At 43.0% G+C, this 22,832-nt stretch overlaps 1 protein-coding gene across 2 annotated transcripts in view; it reads left to right on the top strand.

The window, feature by feature from the left end:
- PKNOX2 (PBX/knotted 1 homeobox 2) overlaps positions 1-22,342 on the top strand; it is a 107,779-nt gene extending 85,437 nt beyond the window's left edge. Inside the window, exons 7-14 of one of the 2 annotated variants that reach the window (XM_059488270.1) lie at positions 4,207-4,378; positions 7,594-7,782; positions 14,605-14,737; positions 14,814-14,911; positions 16,860-16,979; positions 18,690-18,766; positions 20,030-20,208; positions 21,010-22,342. In XM_059488270.1, coding sequence (XP_059344253.1) covers positions 4,207-4,378; positions 7,594-7,782; positions 14,605-14,737; positions 14,814-14,911; positions 16,860-16,979; positions 18,690-18,766; positions 20,030-20,208; positions 21,010-21,257 — 1,216 coding nt within the window. In that variant the 3' untranslated portion in view covers positions 21,258-22,342. The remainder of the gene's footprint in view (positions 1-4,206; positions 4,379-7,593; positions 7,783-14,604; positions 14,738-14,813; positions 14,912-16,859; positions 16,980-18,689; positions 18,767-20,029; positions 20,209-21,009) is intronic. The other variant, XM_059488271.1, reaches the window with a different exon arrangement.
- The last annotated feature ends 490 nt before the right edge of the window (positions 22,343-22,832 follow it).

Consider the following 22,832-nt stretch of genomic DNA (forward strand, 5'->3'; position numbering starts at 1 on the left):
TGACTCCTCCAGTCCATTTTTTGTCAATTTGGGCATAATAATACATAATATTTTAATATATGCAGTAACGTTATTGTATAACTGCTATAAGTACTGTTTTAATTATGTAAATAGTATAATTATATAAGTAATATGTAATTATACAAGTGATATGTGATAATTTACAAATCGTAGAGCAATGATGCAAGAGTAACAATATTCTAATATAATTAGGATTAAAGTTTAAGGTTTAGGATTAACCTATCAATGACCAGGGCTGTGGGGGCTTGTGAACCAAAAAATTGCAGGCTAGACTTGAAGGAAATAAAATATTTGCCCTCCAAATATCAAATATTACAAGGCTGAAAGGTCTGAAAAAGTGGATGAAAGGATGGGATAAACTCACTCTTTCCCAGGAAAACACCAAGGATTATTCACTGAAGGCCTCTCAGTGATGGAAATGATTTCCTCAAAGCAAAAGAAGCCATTTGAGGACAAAAATACCTTTTTTTTTGCCCTTCCTTGAGGAGTTCTGCAGCATTTGTGGGATAAAGGGAAGAAAACAAACCCCACCCCACCTTGGAGTTTTCACAGCCTTAATTGGAAGGTCAAAGACATGGAAAAAACACCTTGTGGGAGGTATTCCTCCAGAAAACTGGGGGGAAATTGTTGTCCAGCTCCATGTGTGCACTTATTGCCCAAACCTGGATGCTTAATTTTGGGTACTGACTGAAATAACCCCACAAATATATTTTTATATAAAACAAATATATCCTACTGTATATTTATGCAGTACATGATATATATGCATAAAATTAACTTTTTTTTTGCTGAATATCTCCCTATCCAGTGGTTCAAATGGATGCTGTGTATGTCATTAGGTATCAAAAGCACACAAGGATTTTTCTTAGCCCTCCCAGGTCCATTTCCCTCCACCCAAACCAATGGATTTTTTGTTAATTTTCAATAATTGCACCAAGGCAGAAGGCATTGGCTGTGAGCATCAGTCGATCAAGCTGGAGGGAATTGCTGGGAAAATGTGATGGGAAATATAAAAACCCATGGACAAGTCACCCTGCCGGCTTTTATGCCCTACCAGGAGGTTTATCACCCGTTAAAAAATAGAAAAAAGGGGAAAAAATAAATCCTTCCCCACCCTTGTTGGTGTGGGAGCAGCTTGGCAGGGACTGGTCCAGCAGTGCCACTGCTCAGCTGCAATTTTCTCCCAGCTAAAGTGTTTTCTTGACTTTATGCAACAGTGGGGCTGGGACTTCCCAATGGATTTTGGACCAGAGAAGATGATGCTCCTGAAGGGAAATGATGCTTAAACCACCCAAGCACCACAAATTGGGTTTTTCCAAGTGGATTTCTTTGCATTAAGTTTGATGGGGGGTTTTTTTGTGGGGTTATTTTTTATTGTTTGGGTTTTTTTTTTTGTTTTGCTTTGGGTTGTTTGAGGGTTTTTCAGGGGAAAAGGGGTGAAAAAAAAATAAAATTCCTGTTGTGACATGCCCGCTGTGCTGCTGGCTCGGCTGAAGGTGGGAAATTAGGCCATTAGAGGAATTCATTCCTCTTTATTAGCCCGTGTCGAATCCTTTTTATTAGTGGCTGCAAACGACCTCTCTCCTGCAGGAAAATGTCAGGGCTGGTTCAGCCCTTTCATTTGGAGGATTCCCTGGCAGAAAAAAAACCCAACTAAACAAACCAAGTTTTTTTTTTTTCAAAACTAAATCACTAAAAGCAGATTTTTCTACCCCAAAACTCTTCTTTGTGCCATAGGGGTGATTTTCCTCCTCTGTAACACCCACAGTGAGGAAAATCCTCCTGATTCCCCTGTGCACCCTGGATATCCATCTATTCCCCCCACTGCAAATTTTATGGCAAAAAAGGGCTCCAGCTCTTAATTTTTATGCCACAACCTCCACCTGCTGTGGTGGGCCGTCCTTTCCTTTGCATGGTGTGAGCATGGAAAGGCTGGAAATAAGGAAAACGTGGTTTGGGTTGGTTTTTTCCATACAAAAATGAAAAAAAGCCAAACCAAATTCCACAATAATTTGGCATAAAGCTCATGGCAAACCCCCAAATTCCAGCATTCCTCGAGACTGCTCTCAGAGGGTGCCCTTGGTCCTCCTTTAACCCATCCCTAGGGGTCTTGGCCCCCTGATTTCCCCTTGTGTTTGTTTTTGTCATTTTTAAAAATATAGATATTTTAAATTTGGGATTTTTTTTTGTTTGTTTAATGTTATTTTATCTTATTTGGTGTTTATTTAATTGTTTTGTTCCATTTAATTTTATTTTTACTTATTGGTGGATTTGATCGAATTGGATTCCGCTTTGGTTTTTTTATTTTCTCTTAGGTTTTAAATTTTTTTATTCCACTTTATTTTCAGCTGAAAAGCAAACCATTGTCGCCTCAGCCATATTCCTTCCTCCTCCTACTCTCTGCCAGCCCCAAACCTTTTCTGGGGGCCCAGAGCAGCGTTTTCCCCATTGTCAATACTGAGGAGCACGGGGTGATGCTGGCCTTAATGCCATCCCTCAAAGAAAAGGGGCTCAAATATCTCAGGGGCTGCAACCCCCTTTTCCCTCCCCACACCCCCATCCTTGGGGTAATTCCATACCTCTGCTCCTAATTGTTGGAGCAGCTCTGGAAATGGCAGCAGGCACCTGCTGCGGTGGCACCGTTCATAAGTCCCAATAATTCAACTTTCCGCCTGGAATTTGCCTTTCATATCCCTTGGCTAAGCTCCAGCGGGGTGACTGAAATTATGAAATGATTTCCCCCCCTCACCACTCTCTGCTCCAGCCTCGGTGAATCTTGCATTAAACCAGGATCAGGACAGATTAAACTATAATATGCTGTGGTATTAGCGGCTGCAAATGAAGACTTAGCCAAGGGGTTTAACCCCTTCGCCTGACTCCGGCTCAAAGAGGCTGTCAGGAGGTGATTCATAATCATCTTTTGGACCATCTTTTGGAGATAAAATGGTGGAGCCAATCCCATTGTGCTCGGGTAACTGGAGTGCTGTGAGAGGCCATTCCTGCAGGAGCATTTTGCATTTCTGCCTGGAAAGACTCCATAAAACATTTTTGATTTGAATTTGCACAGCTGGAGGGGCTCGTTGAGGCTTGCCCTAAGCCGTGGTCTTCACCCCTGTATTGTCCACGAGCTTTGGTGCTGTTTGTGTGTTTGCATTTTATATTGCATCATCATTGGAGAGATTTGGGTTTCAGGAAGAGCTATAAATCTTTGTTTTCAAGATGAGCTCACAGTAAGAAAGAAGTGGGATTTGACCCATCTTTGTGGACTTGTCAGAGGTGCAAAGAGCCCATAACAAGGTTGATCCATAGGATTCTGCAGGCAGATAGAAGTCCCCATCCATCAACTCCAACCAAAAAGACATTTTGAGGTGAAATATTACCATCCATGAGCAGGTGCTAATGTCCATCCTTGAAAGGAAAAGCCACTTGGACAGCAGATGGCTCCAGGACATCTTGGCTATGTCCAAGACTTTACCTTTTTGCCTGTTTAGGAAATGCTGACTTTGGTGCAATGATGGAAAACACCATGGAACAAGCCTGATGGAGGAGATAGTGAATTGTACAATTTTTAAGCTTTTTTTTTGTTGTTGTTGTTGAAAGAGATCAAGAGGGTCCACTTCCAGTGTGACTTGGGAGTGAGGTTTGCATGACCAGGTTCTTACGGACTGGGAGGGAATGGGTGAATGGATGGATGGATGGATGGATGGATGGATGGATGGATGGATGGATGGATGGATGGATGGAGGGAGGGAGGGATGGATGTATGGATGGATGGATGGAGGGATGGATGGATGGATGAGGGATGGATGGATGGATGGATGGATGGATGGATGGATGGATGGATGGAGGGATGGATGGATGGATGGATGGATGGATGGATGATGGATGGATGGATGGAGGGATGGATGGATGGATGGATGGATGGATGGATGGATGATGGATGGATGGATGGATGGAGGGAGGGAGGGATGGATGGATGGATGGAGGGATGGATGGATGGATGGATGGATGGATGGATGGATGGATGGATGGATGGAGGGATGGATGGATGTATGGATGGATGGATGGATGGATGGATGGATGGATGGATGGATGGATGGATGGAGGGATGGATGGATGGGTAAAGATGGACATGGGAGACCCAAAACAGGGGGCCTTATGGGTGTTCTCATTTTTCCTCTGCAGGCACCCTCTGTTCCCGCTGCTGACGCTGCTCTTTGAGAAGTGTGAGCAGGCCACGCAGGGCTCGGAGTGCATCACCTCAGCCAGCTTCGATGTTGACATCGAGAACTTTGTCCACCAGCAGGAGCAGGAACACAAGCCCTTCTTCAGCGACGACCCCGAGCTGGACAACCTGGTATAGGCAGCTGGGGCTTGGCAGATGATTTCTGGGGGGTGTTGAAAAGTTAGGGGGTGAGGAACAAATGAAGATCTACCACCATGTCTCTGGGGCTCTGTAGTGCTGGCCATCTTGGCAAGGTTTTCCACAGACCTTTTGAGACCTTCTCCAGCACCTTCTTGGAGACATTTTCCAGAAGATCCCCTGTAAGAATAACCTCCCTGCCCCTTTTTATCCCACACAACCCCCATGGGGTCAACAAGGTTCCTGAAAACAACTGAGATTATTGGTTGGTTTGTGCCCCAAAAGTTGCAGTCTCTGTAGGAATTACTGCTCCACAGTGCAACGTACAGTAGTGTCAGCATGCTTGTCTGCCACCATCTGGTTTGAAGTGTCATGGCCAGCTCATGTCCTAGGAGCAGGGCAGAATGAAAACTTCATGGAAAAAGTTATGGAAAAGGTCATGGATCTCAACAGTTTGGAACACTTGGACTGTCTCTGGTGGATTCCCTGCCATATCAACTCAGATTTCCTGCTGTATCCATTGCTGCTGGATGGTGCATCAGAAGACTCTGCTTTGGATTTCTCTTGTGTGGACCTCAGGAAATATCCCCAAATCCTGGTATTTTGCCCAGAAGAGCGTCCACATATGGTCTCCATGGCAAACGTGGGTAGACAAGTTCATGGCACTGTCCTGATGCTCCACAAACAGATTTTCAAGGTCTGAGAGAGAATTCTGTGTACCTCTGATGATGTAAACAGCAAAACAACTCCTCTGAGAGGTCTGTGTCCCCTGGGACTTGTAGAAGAGGGATTTCCATCCCTAAAAAAAAGAAGCAAAATCAGGCAATTCATAGGCTCCTTTTTCCAAGTATTGCAGGTGTCAAGGAGGGGATTTTGAATGGTGATATCACAAAGGGAAGAACTAGCAAAACTTATCTAGGTGCAAGAACTACTGTTTTTTTAAAAAGGCAAGAGAAGATTTGAACATGAAGTAAAATCTCACATGTTTGTACCCAACTTCAACTTGTGGTGAAGAGTTTTTTAACATCCTTAAAACAAGAGTCTGCAGAATGCCCTCCAAAAAATTTGGAGGCCAGGCAAAGCCCCCCTTTTGCATATTGCTAAACTCATTTTGCAATAACCTGTAGTCAAGAACAGAAATTGCTCTGGGACAAGCAATCAAAAAAACCCAAACAACTCACAAGAACCCAATAACCCAAACAATGTTTGGGATTATTTCAGTTTTTGGACTAAACAAATGCTGAGGTGCACCAACAAACCCCCATTGCATTAAATTGCATAAAAATGGGTGTAAGGATCTATCAGGAGTAGAGAAATTGAGCCAGATGAAGGAAAAAGAATCTAAAATTTTGGGAAGGAAAAACCTATTTCTGTACATATAAAGATGAAACATCACCAGCAAATAGGGCAGGAAATGTATCCACACTGGCTATTTTCAGGCTTTGTGTGGTTTTTAAAAAAAACAAACCCACTTCACACCAGTCAGGTTTTTTAGGCATATTCTGAAGCAACTCTTGCTGCCAAGGTGAAATTTGGCCTTGGGCAGTTGGGTTGATCCCACTGATGCCATGTATGACCTTACCGACTTGATACATTCATATTCATATATTTCTATATCTGCTGCTGTGTCTTTCTATGTATCTATGTCTGTTTATCTGGGTTTGCCTGGTTCCAGTACATAGCTGGGTGTATATTTTCTATCCAATGCCCAGAACTCCACCAAAAAAGGAGGAGCCATGCACCTCAGTGTGGGTAACCTGCATCAAGACAGAGGAGATGGTTGATTTGATGCTGGAGAAGCACATTCCTCTTGTTGGGAGGGAATTTTGGGTTAAAAACACTTGCAGTGCTCAAAACTCAACATTTCAGCCTGCTCTTGAGCTGTCACTTTTCCTCTATTTACATTGTCCTTATTTCGGTTGTTGTTATTTTTTGGGTTTTGTTTTTCCTTTTTTTCTTTTTAACACCACCCATTTGCCAGAAACTGGTGATGGCACAGCAGGGCTAAAAAGGCCAGTGGCATTAGCTATCATTAGGATAAGAGTCATGTATTCCTCGCTGCCAAGATGCACATAATTAGAAATTAGAAAAAGGTCAGATCTCACCATTATCAACTCAATCAGCTGCCGAGTGCCACACAGTCAATTAATTCAGCATCTGTATTTTTTACAACCCCGCGCACGTACGCCATCGGACTGTAACTCTTTATCCGGACAGATATACGACGCAGCGGAGCAGGGACATAAAATGAGACCCTAAGCAAATGAGCTGAGATAATTGAGAGATTTATTTTTTTACATATATGTGTCAGGTCTTCTTGCCTTTGCCCTTGAATATTGACTTTCATGGCCGGTGAGCCCTGGGAGGATGCGGAAATCCTGGGGACGACACCTCCACCTTGTGCTTTGCCTCTGTCAGCTGCTGAGGAGGGAAAAAAAAAGAAGAAAAAAAAAAGAAAAAAGCAAAAAAAAGGAAGATAAATAAAAGATTTTTCCAGCCTCAACCTATCATCCCTGTTGTTCACGAACCAAAAATTCACTTTCTCTGCCACTGGAGTTTGACCCTGGATTTTTCAGGATGTTTCCCAACCATGGCAACTTGCAGTTTGTAAAGATGACCACTAAAATTTGCAAGTTAAAAACACTCTTTGAAATGCAAAGACGCTTTGTTACATAAAACCGGATTTATTGCCCCGGAGTGAATAGCTGAAATTTTATATATTATGCAAGATTTCAAACAGCGGCTGTAAAACTTAAGGTTTCAGCTCGGCAAGAGGAATGTTTTATGTGTAAATTTTTTAAGGTTTATGGGGTACGTTTTAATGAGGCCCAGGCTTTGCACCAGCAACAGCTCACGGCTGAGCTGCAGCCCCATAATCTTGTTAGAAGAAGTGGCCTCCAGAGAATAACCAAACACTTTTCAACAACGAGGAGATTGGCTTGTACTCTTTTTTTGGGGCATGGGGAGCAATTCCCATGAAGGCAGTGGTGAATTTGGTGAATTTTTTCTTCTTGGATCTCATCTGATTGATGGGCAAGGAAAAGGAATGCAGATATGCAGAGGGATGGGCTCTGGGACGGGTTTTGGGCAAGAATATTCATTACTTGTGTGTGTTGAGAAAGGAAATGAATTTAATTTTGCTGTAGGGGATCAGTTCTACATTAGATTTTGGGGGAGAATCTTGATTTTAACTCTGTGCCCTTGTGCAGATGGTGAAGGCCATCCAGGTGCTGCGCATCCACCTCCTGGAGCTGGAGAAGGTCAATGAGTTGTGCAAGGACTTCTGCAACCGCTACATCACCTGCCTCAAAACCAAGATGCACAGTGACAACCTACTCAGGAACGACCTGGGGGGGCCCTACTCCCCCAACCCCTCCTCCATCAGCCTCCACCCCCAGGTAATGCCTTAAAATTCCTCTCCAATAACCATTGTTGCACTTGGGCCAACAGCAGTTGCCAGCAAGGTTTCAGACTTGCTCTACAAGAGCTGTGGCCTCCTGAAAAGTCATCAGTCCATCCCCAAGAATTAAAAAATAATCCTGTGCCTTGCTCATGGAGTGCAATAAATGATGTTGTGGTGACTTTTTTCCCTTTATTTTAAATGTTTTAATGTCCTTTTTTGCATGTGTTGGCAGAGCTGCAACCCCAATGATTGTGGCTCTGCAAGAGACTCCTAAACTCTAATGCTGCAGCAATTAAATGTGAGGGCAAGGGAGCTGTGCAAGTGTGTGGGAATATAAATAAGAAAGTTGCATTTTTAAATGAGAAAATGGTAGTTGTTGGCAGGAAGGAGAGAAACATCAGGATTTTCTCTACTGTTTCTCTCTCACTTTTTGTTTTAAGGCAGCTCAAAGGATTTTTGGGTCTCAGGTAACTCCTTCTGGCTTTGCTGCTCCTTTTTGTGTCGCGCAGATCTTGCAGTTCTGCCCCAGCATGATCAACATTCCCTTTGCTTCTTCTTTTGCATAACTTGGATTTTAGCTGGGAGAAGAAGACAATTGGTGCCTCAAGGATAGTGGAAGAGTACAAGGAAATACCCGAGAACTGCAGAAATGTCACCTGAAGTAGCCAAAAGAAGTTGAACCTTGGTGGCTTTTGGGGCAAAATAAGGGACTGTAACTCAATATTCAGAGAAGCTGCCCATGGTTGGGGTTTTCATGTGCATCTGCAGTGCAGGGAATACATCTTGGCTGCTTGCATCCCAAAAAACTTGATGCTAGATTGTGTTCCCCTACGGCATTTCCCTCTCTCAGGCTCTTGGTTTTTGGGGTAGAAAAATGAAATTTCGGGTTGCACAATCCCACCAGAAATAACTGCAGTGAACCCAAAATAACCTAGGCAGCTCCTGGAGCTCTCCCTAAAAAGGAGGGAGGTGCTGGGGCCTTCTCCAGGCTTTTGGGGCATTTTTAAGGTGGTGGAAAGGAAAAAAAAAATCATTTTTAGCAGCTCAGCTCCAGGTGCTGCAGAGTTTGAAGCTCCCAACATGATGAGGGAAAAGCCCCCCAGAAAAGTTCAGTTTCTTATTTAGGTTCCCTGAAAGCAGCAAACCACTTAATCATTGATCTAAGAAACCCCATCCTCACTCTATATTCTAATAATCTCTAGAAATAGACTTATTATCCCTTGGCTGCTTTATGGAAGCATTCCTTATGATCAAAATTAGCAAGACACTTGCATAAAAGAGAACAATAATTGCTCAACGAGCATCTCGTTTGTAATTTATTAGTTTCTATTATTGTGCATTGCCATGGCAACAGCTCACATCCCGGGTGATGAGAGAGATGTTAGATACGAGCCGACAAAGCTCCCGGTCCCAGCAAATGGAGATGCACGTTTTTTATCAGTAATTTTCATGAAAATAATAAGTGAGGGAGTTAATGAGATGGAAAGCCGTCCTGTGGCTATTGTGAATTTTTTTCCCCCCCTCCCTCCTTCCTTTTTTTTTTTTTTTTTTTTTTAAGTGTTGATCTAATTAGAATGCATCGGTCAGGAAAAGTAATGAGGATTTAGTGTCTCACAAAGAGGTGGGGATCATATCAGAAAATTAGCACGAGTCTTTGGAAAATCATCAGGCCCATGGAGAGGTACCAAGAGCTTCTGATTCCTGGAAACCCAGAGCTGCTGCCATTTCCCTTCTGGGCCAGGCTTGAAAGTTGAGGAATTCAAGTGAGGATTTGGAGGCAGTTGTGAAATAAATGGGAACACACCCAGGAAAAACCCAACTGGAGGGGAAATGTTGGCTCAGCCCCTGAGGGATTTTCAGCAGGTGGAGCTGAAATATTCACAGAGATGGTTCACGATAGAGCCACCATCTCATCTGGTCATGGGATAAGGATGACAGACCAGTGACAACACAAAGGCAAATATTTTCCAACTACACCATGCCAAGTGCTTGAGTGCTTCAACTCTTTGAGTCTACTTGAGTTTGCATGGATAAAGAAAGGTTGAAATGCTCCATATCCATCAGCTGAGTTTTAGAGGCTAAGGATGCTCCAGAGAGCTGAAAAATCATGAGATTAGTGTTTAAAAAATGGCAAGTGGGATCATTTCTCTAATTTTCAGCCTGTTGGTTTCATGCTGAGGGGACGTGCATAGGCCATTAATTCAGGATTTAAAAAAAATCTAAATAATGAAATGTAATTAGTATCAATGAAGGAGGTGTCCCAGCAAATAGGTTTTCTTAGGATTTGGAAAGAACATCAATCATTTTGTGTTGAGATACACCAAGTTTGTCATGAAAGTGAAATATTTCAGGTTTTGGATAAGTTTTTTACCACAGGACATGTTAAAAAAATATGGGCACACAATAACAAGGATATCAACCAAAACTGGGGAAACAATGCCTGGACCTGTGAAAATGTCATCTCAGGACAATCTGTTGGAATTCCCTGGTGTACCCAAAAAGGATGGTCCTTTGCCTGCTGCTATTTCTGCTCTCTAAGATGGAAAATGCAAGAATTTTTGGAGATGCAAAATGCCTGAGATGATGGGGAGATGGGAGAACACTCAGACAAGGTGTTTTGGCTGTTGCTGAAATCTTCTCACGTCGCCAGGTCCACAGATGATTCCTGATGTGTGACAAGTTTGGGTGACAGTCTGGGTCTTTCCCATGTGATGAGTCTTCCCTGAACTTTCATAACCTTACAAAGATTTTTGTACCCTCTTTCCTCCATTGCTTCTTCATTTTGTGCTTTGCTTTGTCTTGTGATTGAGTTGTTGCCCCTTTGTCCTGCAAGTCCACCAAGCAATCAATTCCTCTTCTATTTTTATTGGTTGCTTTTCACTTGGCTTCATTCTTCTACCTCAAGTCCTCATTGGGCCCTTTTTAGCCCCCTCCCTTTATTTAGTGAGTATTTTTGAGCTGTTTCTGACCAGGATGGGAGAGGGGAGGTCCTTCTTCCATGGAAGAGGGAGAAAACCAATTTAAACCAATGTTTAATTTCAACTTTCCTTTGACATCAAAGGAGTCCTCATTGTTCTCTACTTGCAAGAAAAAAACAGTTGAAAAACCAATCAGATTGGGAAGCACAGCACTGCCAGGGACATTTAAATGGAATCAAATTTTGGTTTTTCCAGCTCTTGTTTCAAATTGGCAGAGTTTGAATGGGCATTTTCAGGACAGCATTTCTTCTTCTCACATTAGTTCTCCACAGAATCAGAGGATGGTGTTGGAAGGGACCTTAAAGCCCATCTTGTTCCAACACCCTGGCCAAGGGCAGGGACACCTTCCACTGGCCCAAGCTGCTGGTGGACAGTCCATTTGGTGGGACTCAGTGCTGTTCCTCTCTTTATAGATCTTCATTTATCCAAAGTTTGCTCTGTGATCAGCCCTGCATTCCTCTTTATTTAAAGCCAATTTTTTTCTCATCTTCATGCACCCATCCATTCACAAAGTCCAAATTATCATACATGGCTTTGAGTTTGGCCACCTCTTTCTTGGCAAACCCATGGGTTTCTTTTTTTTCCTCCAACTAATCCCAACTTCCCTCAGCACAAGTGATTTTCAGAGTTAGGATGAGACAGATTTTGACACATGGTGTACCACCCAAAAATGAATGTCTGTGTCACAAAGCACAAGGGCAAGGACAGCAGCTCAAGTAGCACTGAATTTTAGCACTTTCTTACAATTTAGCACTTGGACATTTTCCTTATTGTAAGAAAGGGTTTTTTTGTGTCATGTCCCAGATCTTTTTCTTCACTGACGTGACTTTTAAGTGGGAGAATTCTTGTTTTGCTGTTGATCAGTGCTGAGATGTGGGTCTGCAGAGACACCTAGTGATGCATTTGTTTCCACACTCAGATTTCAAAATTGCCAAAAGCATTTCAACTTGAGGGTGGTGCAGCACCAGCACAGGGTGCCCAGAGCAGCTGTGGCTGCCCCTGGGTCCCTGGAATGTCCAAGGTCAGGCTGGACAGGGCTGGGAGCAGCCTGGGATGGTGGAAGGTGTCCCTGCCATGGCAGGAGGTGGAACAAGATGAGCTTTAAGGTCCCTTCCCACCCAAACCATTCTGTGATTCCATGAACTTCCTTGAGTCTCAAAATATAAAATATATAAGATATTTTCCACTGCAGAACAGAACAACCTAACAGAATTTGGCTGACATTTGCAATCTGAGGCAATTGGTATGCAAAATATATTTTTTTAAATCTTCTTGGAGATATCTCTCTATATTTATTTGAAGGTGGAGCCTCCACTTCCATTGGGTCACTTTGGTTTCACAGTTCTGTTGCAGAAAGACCATTAATTCCTTTAATGGCTCTTTCTAATAATTACCAATATTCTGCCCTTTTGGACACCGGTGAGATGGTGTTTTGGGAGAGTTTTCCTCTACCTCACAAAAACAATGGCAATTTTTATCATCACAAAATACTGTTGAAAATGGCTTTGACCATTCTATCTGAAAACAGCAGTTTCTTATTCCCATTTTCTGATATTCCAAATTGCTTTTACACAACACACTTCCAAAAATGGTGTTCTGGATGTCCTTCTTTAGGAAAAATCATGGAAAAACAAGGAAGGGGAGGAAAGCTAGAGGTCTTCAAGCTGCTCCAAACTTCTGGTTGCACCTGGCCACATCCAGCTGCTTTTTGGTGTTCTCCTGGGCCACTTTTGCTTTTTAATAAATATTTCCACTGTGTTTATCAGCTGGATCCTTTGCCAGGGCCAAATCCAAGAGTGTGCAGAAGAAAATGATTTTTACTCTCCATATCCTGAGAGATATTAATTTCTCAAACTGAAAACTACATCCCCCAGAAGACTGGAGGTGGGGAAGGAATACTAAAAAAAAAATACAAGTATTTGACACTCATATTTGCATTTTTAAAATTAATTCAGCTGTGGTAAGGAATGTCTGGGAATCGAATGAAAAATTCACAGCAATTGCAGCAAAATTTGCAGATAAGAAAAATAGCAGAAGTAACTTGTGGCAGAGGAATTGGGTCCAACATTTTGGAATTGGCATCACAGGAGGGGAAAGTGCCATGAGGGGGTTTTAAAAGCAAAAGCCTGACATTTATTGAGAATGATGGCACAGGCAAAGCAGTGGTGATTGGTAGGGGGAAAGTTACATAATGTGATGGGGAGAAGGGGAAAAAAGGAACAGACATCAGGTTTTGCCCCCCAGCAATGGGAAATGCACTGAAGGGGACACAGAGAACCCCAAATCCCCACGGGACAGCACAGCCAGGGCTGATGTGACATTGGTGCATTCAGAATCCATCTCTGGAGTTCTGTCACCTGGAGAAAGGGAGATGCAGCTTTCCCCACCCTGATCACATTTCCTTGGTTGGCTTTTCCAGTGTCATTGCACATCACTAATCCAGAGAAGTTAACCCTTTAACCTTCCTTAACCCAAATGATAGGATTCCTGAAGAAATGCATGAAAACATAGGAAAAATGAATTAAAAGGTGAAAAAAATCCCCTTTGTTGATATTATGTTCAGCACTTGAGAACCAGCTGGCCACCAGGGAAATGATGCAAAATGGGAAAATCAGTAGAAAAGGGACAAAAAAAAGAGTGCAGTTTTATTTCTACTCCAGTTGGGTGAATTAGAGAGATATAGTTATCTTTGGTTTATTTTAAAATGATGATTTTATCAATATTACCAATGTTATTTGCAAAATCCTACCCATGTGGAAGCTTGAAGTACATTGCCCCATATTCCCCCTGCGGCCTCAATTGTGGCACTCCTCCCTTCCCAAAATGTCACATTAAATACTCAAATAGTCATTTAAATATTAAAATAAATAATCAAATAATCATCCCATTGGGGGTCTTTTGGTGTTGCTCCAGAGATGGGCCTCAAAGTAAAATTACAGCTTTTGGCTCAAAAAATTGTCCATTTTTTCAAGAAATTAGCTTAAAGCTTCAAGGAGTGATTTCAGTGGGGTTATATTATTATTAACTTTATTATTTTACTCTAAGGTAAACTGTGCTGCTCACCCTGAATTTTAGCAAAGGTTGCATCATCCAGTCCCAGTCAAAGCACCAAAAAAAGAGAAATGTTAAGAAAGAAAAAGAAAAAATAAATTCCTTTTGGTCCCTTGTGATCTTTTTTTTTCCCTTTCATATTTTTTAATGGAAAATAGTAACTGCACAAAGAAAACTGCACAAAGGAAAAGGGAACTGCACAAAAGTTCGGTGAAGATGCTAAATGGGGGTTTGTACAACATAAACACTTTTTTTCCATCTTTTTTTTGCAGTTGCAACAAACTGAAAAATCCTGTTTCCTGCCATTTTTCCCGTTGAAACACCAAAATTAAAAAAAAAAAAAATTTAGGGGGGACAAAAAAATGAAACTTTCAGGCTGAAATGGATGTGTTTGGTGTTTTGTTTTGTGCAGGAGATACTGCAGAAAACAATTTCCTGCCATTTTCCACCAAAATAAATAAAAAAAAAAATTAGGGGGGGGACAAAAAGCGAAACTTTCACGCTGCCATGGACGTGTTTGGTGTTTTGTTTTGTGCAGGAGATGCTGCAGAAAACAATTTCCTGCCATTTTCCACCAAAATAAATTAAAAAAAAATTAGTGGGGGGACAAAAAGCGAAACTTTCACGCTGCCATGGACGTGTTTGGTGTTTTGTTTTGTGCAGGAGATGCTGCAGAAAACAATTTCCTGCCATTTTCCACCAAAATAAATTAAAAAAAAATTAGTGGGGGGACAAAAAGCGAAACTTTCACGCTGCCATGGACGTGTTTGGTGTTTTGTTTTGTGCAGGAGATGCTGCAGAGCTCTCCAGCAGCGCTGCCGCCGGCCTCCAACCCCCCTGCAGGCATCGTGGTGCCCGCGGCCACTCTGCCCCCTGGCAACCTGGCCATGGGCACCGGCAGCAGCTCGCCCGCCGTGCCAGGTAGGCAGGGCAGGGGAGGTGTGGGCAGGGGGCGCTTTGGGGGTTTGGGTGCCCCCACTCGTGTTTTTTGCCATAGGTGGAGCCTTGTACCAGCCCGTGACGATGGTGACGTCGCAGGGCCAGGTGCTCGCCCAGGCCATCACCCCTGGCGCCCTGCAGATCCCCAATGCCCAGGTAAGGCCTTGCCAGCTCCACTTTGGCACTGCAGCAGGCAGAACGCCCCCGTTTCTCCATAAATTCAATCCTTGGAGTGTCTTAAATTTTTAATTAGCAAGAAACGTTGATTAAACCCATCTGCCAGGTGCCTTTGGGGTGCCGAACAAATTATAGCCATGACCTAAGAAGTTATAACAGTACTTATATTATTGTTATAAAATATTACAGCATATAATAATAATGTACATAATATTATTTAGTGCAATATATAACAATATATACACAATATACAATAAACACACATATATATATGTAACAATATCTGTTATTTGTAATGTGTGATAGAACTTGGTATTTTATTCTGTATGCTTTTTATATACTGTGCATTGTACATATTGCATATTCTATACTCTATATTAATAATTATATATAGGATAGGATAGATAGATAGATAGATAGATAGATAGATAGATAGATAGATTTATAGATAGATATCAGCAATAATATCAGCAATATCATCCATAATATCTATCTATCTATCTATCTATCTATCTATCTATCTATCTATTTATATATAGAGATATCTATATATATTATCTATATATCTATTATTATTATTATTATTATTATTATTACTATTATTATTATTATTATTACTATTACTATTATTATTGCTGATATATTATAGATCTGGGATCACTGGCATTGCCTGTCCAGCACAGCCATCATGGCACTTGTGGGAAAGGCTCATTTTTAGGTCTTCCTTTCTGAATTTGGGGGTATTTTTCAGCCATTTGCTCTGGTTTTATTCCTTTTTTTTCCCCCCTGACATTGCAATGAGTTATGCAATGATCCCTGCATTCTTGCAGTGAGACAATGATTTGAAGCGGGGCTGGAATGATTAGCATAGCTTGTCCATGAGCTCTTCCCAACCCCAGGAATTTGGAAAATAAAAATCCCTTCAATTTCTGTAACACTGCTTCCTGGGGGCAGAGCAGCAGAAATTCACCCCCATTATTCCTGAAATGCCCAATTTTAATTGCAGGAGCCTCTTATCAAACAATCAATAAACAGCATTTTGAAAAGAGGTGGCACCTCCCTGGCAGGTTTTTTTTTTTTTTTTTTTTGCCTGTGCAATGCTTAAAAATTCTCTTTCTATAATATCTCTCCATTGCAGGTTTAAATCTTGCAGCAAAACCCTCTGTGGTGGGAAAAACATGTGCACAGGGAATATTGGGGCAGGGAGAGAGCCTGGACAAGCACCTTTGGATGCTCTTCCTGTGCCACTGGCATGATTTATTCAGCTGCAGCCCAGGGGAATCACAGGGACCTGCTGGCCTGATGTTTAATTCATCCAGGAGAAGTGTTTTGATGAAGACTTGGGGAAAAAAAAATCCCTTTTTAACTCAAGTGCTTAGATTTCAGTTTGGTTTCTGAATCCTTATTAAAACTCCTCTTGCAGCAAGATGCTTCTTTTTCATTTCTGGGGGGCAAAAAAAGCAAATTTTGGCTCAATGGGCATGTCCCTCCTTGTGGTGGAAATCAGCTGGGTGAGGAATATGGGTTTGCAAGGGGTTGGTGAGTGGCAGGGGTCTTTTTAATTTTAAATGGAGAAAAATAATCTTTTTATGAGGTTTGGAGTATTTTAATATATTTTTTCAGATAAAAGTGTTTTCCTCCTAAAGCACACATTGAAATTGGTCATGGTGTCATCACTACACTCCCCAACAGTGCCATTACCCTTTGCAAAGCATTGACAAAAATATTGAGATAAAAAATACAGATCCTGGGAGGAAATCTGCATTTATGCAGATTTAATGGAGCAGGAAATGGGTTTTGGATGCTCCTGTAAGTGCCAGTTTTTTTTCACTCATCCCACTCCCATTTTGGGTTGGTTCTGCTCATTTTTTGGGTTACCCATCACCATTTTCAAGCAATTCTCTCCCCATTCCTTTTGCCCTGACAGGTGAACCTGGATCTCACCTCCCTCCTTGATGGTGAGGACAAGAAGTCCAAGAACAAGCGGGGGGTCCTGCCCAAACACGCCACCAACATCATGCGCTCATGGCTCTTCCAGCATCTCATGGTGAGCACCTCAGCCACCAAAACACCCTGAAACGTGGGGGAAAAAGGACAAAAAGTCCAGAAATCCTCAAATCCAGGTGGTGGATTGTCTGAATGTGTGCTTGGAGGTGCAAAGTGATTTGTATTTTGGGAGTATTTTGGGAATTACCATTGTCACTGCAGGTGGGAAAAAATATTCCTTTAAGGCAAGAAGAAGCACACAAATCTAGAAGGGGACTCCTGGGACTTTTTGAAGATGGAGAATTGAGCATTTTTTGGCAGTTAACAGCTCCAAAATATCCTTTTCTAGCAAGCTGGAATGTGAGAGCTGCTCACAGGTAGGGTTGTAGCACATCAGCTGCCAGTCAAAACACAGAATTGCAAACTTACCCTGTTCTGGGGGATTGGAGATGGAAGATGGAGGGAGCTTAGATGCAAACTGGATATTTTTGTGCATGAAGAGTTCTCTCTCATCAGCAGGGCTGGGAAAAGGGCAAAAAGCCAAAAATCCCATATTTTTTCCTGCATAATTCAGCCAAGAAATCACTTGGAAACTGAAACTGGTAGCAAAGTCTGGCTCTCCAGGAAGACCGAGTGGTGGGAGATCCCCGAGGCATCAGTAATGCAGAAGATAACAGTTCCAAGAAGCAACTTGTGGAAAAATCAGCCAGGACATGAAGCAGCAGCAGCAGAACTTCCCAGCCTTTTTTTAAAATGGAAAATTCTGGATTTATTACAATGAGGACAAGAATGTTGCTGTGTCGTGCATCTCCTGTGTTTCTGGAGGGCACAACTGCAGATTTGCATGCACAAAAAGGATGTTAAAGACCAGAAACTACACAGCAATTTTCTGCCAAGTGCTAGGAGAACCCCATAGTTTAGGATTTCCAAAAGGGAATTGAAAAACTGAAAAAAAATTCTTCTGCTGGATTCTTCTTCTTTGCTCACAGCCTGGTCCTTGTGGTCAGAAGAAATTTGGGCTTCCCTGTGAGATTTCTCCATCTGGTGTCAGAGATGATGTGGTTTTTAACCAAAAATTCTCATCATTTTACTGGAAGTTTTGGAGCACCAGCAGGAGGAAAGAATGCTGGAAATAATACACCAAAAATGGGATAGTTCTGCCCAAAAATGGTGATTTTTAACTCCTGAGACCCCAGCAGGAAGTGAATCTTCAGTGTGCATTGACTTTGGGTGGTGTTGTCAAGGAAATCACAGTTTTGGGGCTAACAGCTGAAAAATGGTAATGGTAATTGTCACTGGCTTGGGGCTCCAAAACATGGCTTTGATAATAATTTCATTTCTGGGGCTGGAAAAGAGCATTTTAGCACAGTTGGAAGGAGGTTGCTTTCAATGCTGCAGTTTCCCAGTGCAGATGTTTCAGGGTGTTTCATTGATGTCTCTGACAATAAAGCAGCAAAAAGCTCTTTTGAAGCACAAATTTCATGTTTACCAACAACCATCACTGGAAAATTGCTGGAGTTTAAAAAACCCCAAGAACATTTTCCTTCAAGGAAAGCATTTGATGGAAAGCCTTGGAAAAAACCCTAATTGCACCCAAGGAAATCTTGATGCTCTTGGATGCCACCCTTCAATCTTGCATTCAGCAAGTGTAAGAAGGCACCAAATTTAGGGTGGGAGGAAAAAAAAGGCAGACTTTCATTATTTTTCACTCAGGGATGACATTTTGCATGCAGGGATGCAGTCTTGCTACCCCATCTCTCTTTTTTTCCAGCACCCCTACCCCACAGAGGATGAGAAGAGGCAAATTGCTGCCCAAACCAACCTGACCCTCTTGCAAGTCAACAACTGGTGAGCAGATACTGGTGGCCCACTCAGTCATTTTGCTGGCTTTAGGACCTTTTTCACCTGGTTTTTGTGCTGTATAATGCTTTTTTGGGGAGTAACTTGGGTGGTTAAGGCTGATTCTTGGGGTGTCCTGCACGGGGCCAGAGGCTGGACTCAATGATCCTGGTGAGTCCTTCCAACTCAGCCTATTCTGTGATTTTGTGACTCTGGGATTTCTGGGAGATGAGCTCAGTGGTGTTTAGTGTCAGCCCTCCTTTGCAAGGTCTCAGTGCCCTCTCCTGGCAAATCCAATGTGCAGCATTCTCCCAGCTCAGCAGGAAAAACTAATGCAGAGCTGTAATGTGACTGTCTTGGTTTGGAAAGACAGGAGTCTGCTAAGGAAGGCAGGAACCTCCCCTGAAATGGAGAATGTAAACCTTCCCCACCCCTGTGAATTGCTACAACTTTTAAATTAAGGGGCTCTCAGGCAAAAAATGTGGGAGCAGGAAATAACAGTTCTTTAATAGGGAAGAAAATAAAAGGATAAAATAAACAATGCAGCACACTAGAACAACACTGCCAGAGTCAGAACCCAACCTGACACCCTGTGGGTCAGGCTGTTGGCAGCAGTGCCATTGGAATTGTGGCTCAGCCCTCCTGCAGTGTCAGGGCTGGTTCTGCTGGAGCAGGGATCCTGGAGAAAGGTGCAGTCTCTTCCTCTGAAGATCCAGGGGCAGAGGCAGCTGCTGTTCCTCTGGAAATCCAGTGCAGAAGCCGTGCTGGTGTTCCAGAATCTCCAGATTATATCCGGGTAGGAATGCTTGGCTGGTGTTCCAGAATCTCCAGATTATATCTGGGTAGGAATGCTTGGCTGGTGTTCCAGAATCTCCAGATTATATCCAGGTAGGAATGCTTGGCTCCTCCCTCTGGGCTCACATCTCCCAATGGGATGCTGTAGTTCTTATCAGCCATGCAGGGACATTCAATAGCTGTTATCAGCAGATGTCTGCCCAGAGGGAGGAGTGGGTGTGGAAGAGGTAAGGAAAAACTGCCCACTTGACAAAAGACAACTGCCACACAGATGGTAACAGAATTCATCTTGTCTTGCAATCTGGGACAGTGGCACAGGCAAATAAACAAACTCCCAGCTTTTTGAACCATGAAGTTGCTTTCTTAAAGTATAATTACTATTAAATTGCAACCCATTGAGTTGCCATAGCGTTGTGTTGACTCAGTGTTGGCTTAGCAGCTCTCACTCACTGCAGTGCTCTCTCTTTCCCATGGAAGGTTCATTAACGCCCGGCGGCGCATCCTGCAGCCCATGCTGGACGCCAGCAACCCGGACCCAGCCCCCAAAGCCAAGAAAATCAAATCCCAGCACCGGCCCACGCAGCGGTTCTGGCCCAACTCCATCGCCGCCGGCGTCCTGCAGCAGCAGGGGGGCAACGCAGGGACAAACCCCGATGGTAAGGACAAGCCCCAGAGTGGCCCCTGCCCTTCTAGGCCATGCATTAATTATGGACTTAATTGGTAATTTCTAGAGGCCTTTATTGAGCTGTGGGGAAACACAAGAGGTTCTTGAAAAAAGGTCCTTCCAGTTGGCCACCAGGATGATGATCACCCACTGTGGGGCATGGCCTGGGTCAGCTCCTGAGCAGCTGGGGAAGGGAGGGAGGGGAGAGGTGGAAAGGTGGAGATGAGAAGACAGATTGAGACAAAATTGGAAGAGAGAAGTTGAAGAGAAGATGGATGATGAAAATGAAGAGAAGAATAGAGAAGGTGATGATGATGAAGAGAGATAATGAACCAATAACAGATGAGGACAATGAAGAGAGAAGATGAAGAGAAGATAGATGATGAAAAGGAAGAGAAGAATAGAGAAGATGATGGTGATGAAGAGAGATGATGAACAAAGAACAGATGAGGAAAATGAAAGGAGAAGATGAAGAGAAGGTGAAGAGAGCAGAAATGAACATACGCCAGACGAGATGAAGAGAAGGAAAGGTTGGACTTGAGAGAAGATGAAGAGAAGATCTGCCCAACCAATCTGGGCATCTACTTGCTCAGAACTAAGCTTTCCTGTTATTTAACGATGCATTAGCTAAAAAAAATTGAAGATTGGACCTTGGGGAGTGAGTGACTGGGGTAGGTGGGACACCCCATGGGTGAAACTTTCCAAGCTTTTCATTTGAGTTATTCTTGGTTTATGCACTTTTGTCCTTTCTGTGTTAGCTGGGGAGTCCTTATTTCTGCACTTTTAATTCCAGGCTCTCTCAGCATGGACAACCTCCAGCCCCTGTCATCAGCCACTGCCACCATGGCCATGCAGCAGGCGATGCTGGCAGCCCACGATGACTCCCTGGATGGCACTGAGGAAGAGGAGGAGGATGAGGAGGACGAGGACGAGATGGAGGAGGAGGAGGAAGAGGAGGAAGAGCTGGAGGAAGAGCCTGGTGGCCTCCCAGCAGCACCTGGTGCTGACCTTGGTTTGGACCACAGTGACTCACTGGAATAGCTCCTCCTGCACCCTCCCAAATCACTGACAGCACCAGATACAAAATTCCCCCCGAAATGCAAAAAAAAAAAATAAAGGCAAGAAGAAGAAATTAGTGAGAAAAAAGCAAACTGGCAGCGCTGGCAGAGGCCCTGGCTGCCCCAGAAGCACAGGGATCACCATGGCAGCGCCCAGAAGTGGACACACGTTTACAAGGCACATATTGTGGCCAGATTAATCTTTTATTTCAGGTTTTGTTTTTCTTTTTCCCTTCATTTTTTGGTAAGCAAAAGCATTTTTAGGGAAAGTTGTTTTCCCCACGTGCCGCTTGGATGCTGGTGGGCAGCGCTGGGTGGGCCACTGCATCCATCCCTTGGATTTCCTGGTGCAAAGAAAAGCCAAACCAACCCCAGGACTTGATGCTTTTTGGATTTTTTTCCCCCAGAAAGATCATTCACAGGCATAAATACTGGCATGGAGGGGGAAGAAAAATAATCAGCGAGTGCAAATTCTGCTACATCCAATGAGGGTTTGGTGCTCGACTCATGGGATTGCCCAAACCTCCCAACTTTGGCCCCAATGCTGAGGCTGCTTGGTGGCTCTGGACACAGCTTTCTGGAAAAGGGAGGAAATTCCTCCAAATCCTTTAATTTATGTGCTAAAACCTCTGCTGAATCTGGAAAAAATCCAACTTACCCCATTCTCGCCTTTAAGGGCCGAGTTTGGAGGCAGAGTTGGGGCAAAGGCTGCCGGAAGTAAAACTTTTCCAAAGGCATTTTGGCACAGAGATAGTTAAAAATGGGGGGAAAATTGGTTTAAAAAAACTCAAGATTTCACCCAAAATTGAATGGTGATGTGCAAAACTCACCTGGGTGGAAGGAAACAAAGTATTGTTGCTTAAAAGATGATTTCTCCCTGGTATTGTCCCTCCACATGGAAAAATGGAGGAGCTTTAGCCCCGTGGGGGAGGGCAACTGCCAAAAAACCCTGTATTTTGGGTTTTTTAATTTTAAATGCTAGCAAAAGGGTGGATTCGCCTTAAAATGTGGCATGGGAGGAAATGCAAAAGCAAACCAGGGCAAAAATAAAAGGAATTGTCTTCTGCAGGTTCCTGCTCTAAATGTGAGATTCTAGGAGAAGGATCATTTTCTTGGAGGCTTTTTGCCCATATTGTCCTTCTTTTTTTCCTGGCTCTTGAAGAGTTGACAAAAGAACCTGAACAAGAGCTGGGATTAAAAGAACAAGTGATGCAATGGGCAGAAATGCCTATTTTTGGATACTGATCTGGCGTGAATGTAATCTGTAATTTCATAAAGGATTCATTGTAATTTAGTATTAATTCCTGGCCATTTATTATAAAGTGCTACAAGATGAGGGGTCGCACCTGTATTTTCTTGGCAGCTTCTTCCTTTGAGTGGAGAAGACCCAAAATGCAGGAATAACCCCCCAAAATGGGCAAAACTCCCCTCATAAAACTAATTTACCCCCCAAATGGGTGGATGGACCCAAATTGGTAATTGAGTGATGTGGAGAAAATTGGATTTATACTTCCAAAACTGATGGTCGAAAACCAAAAATGAAAATTTCCCCCCTCAA

The sequence above is a fragment of the Ammospiza nelsoni genome, chromosome 24 (genome assembly GCF_027579445.1).
Source record: "Ammospiza nelsoni isolate bAmmNel1 chromosome 24, bAmmNel1.pri, whole genome shotgun sequence".
NCBI classification, from domain to species: domain Eukaryota; kingdom Metazoa; phylum Chordata; class Aves; order Passeriformes; family Passerellidae; genus Ammospiza; species Ammospiza nelsoni.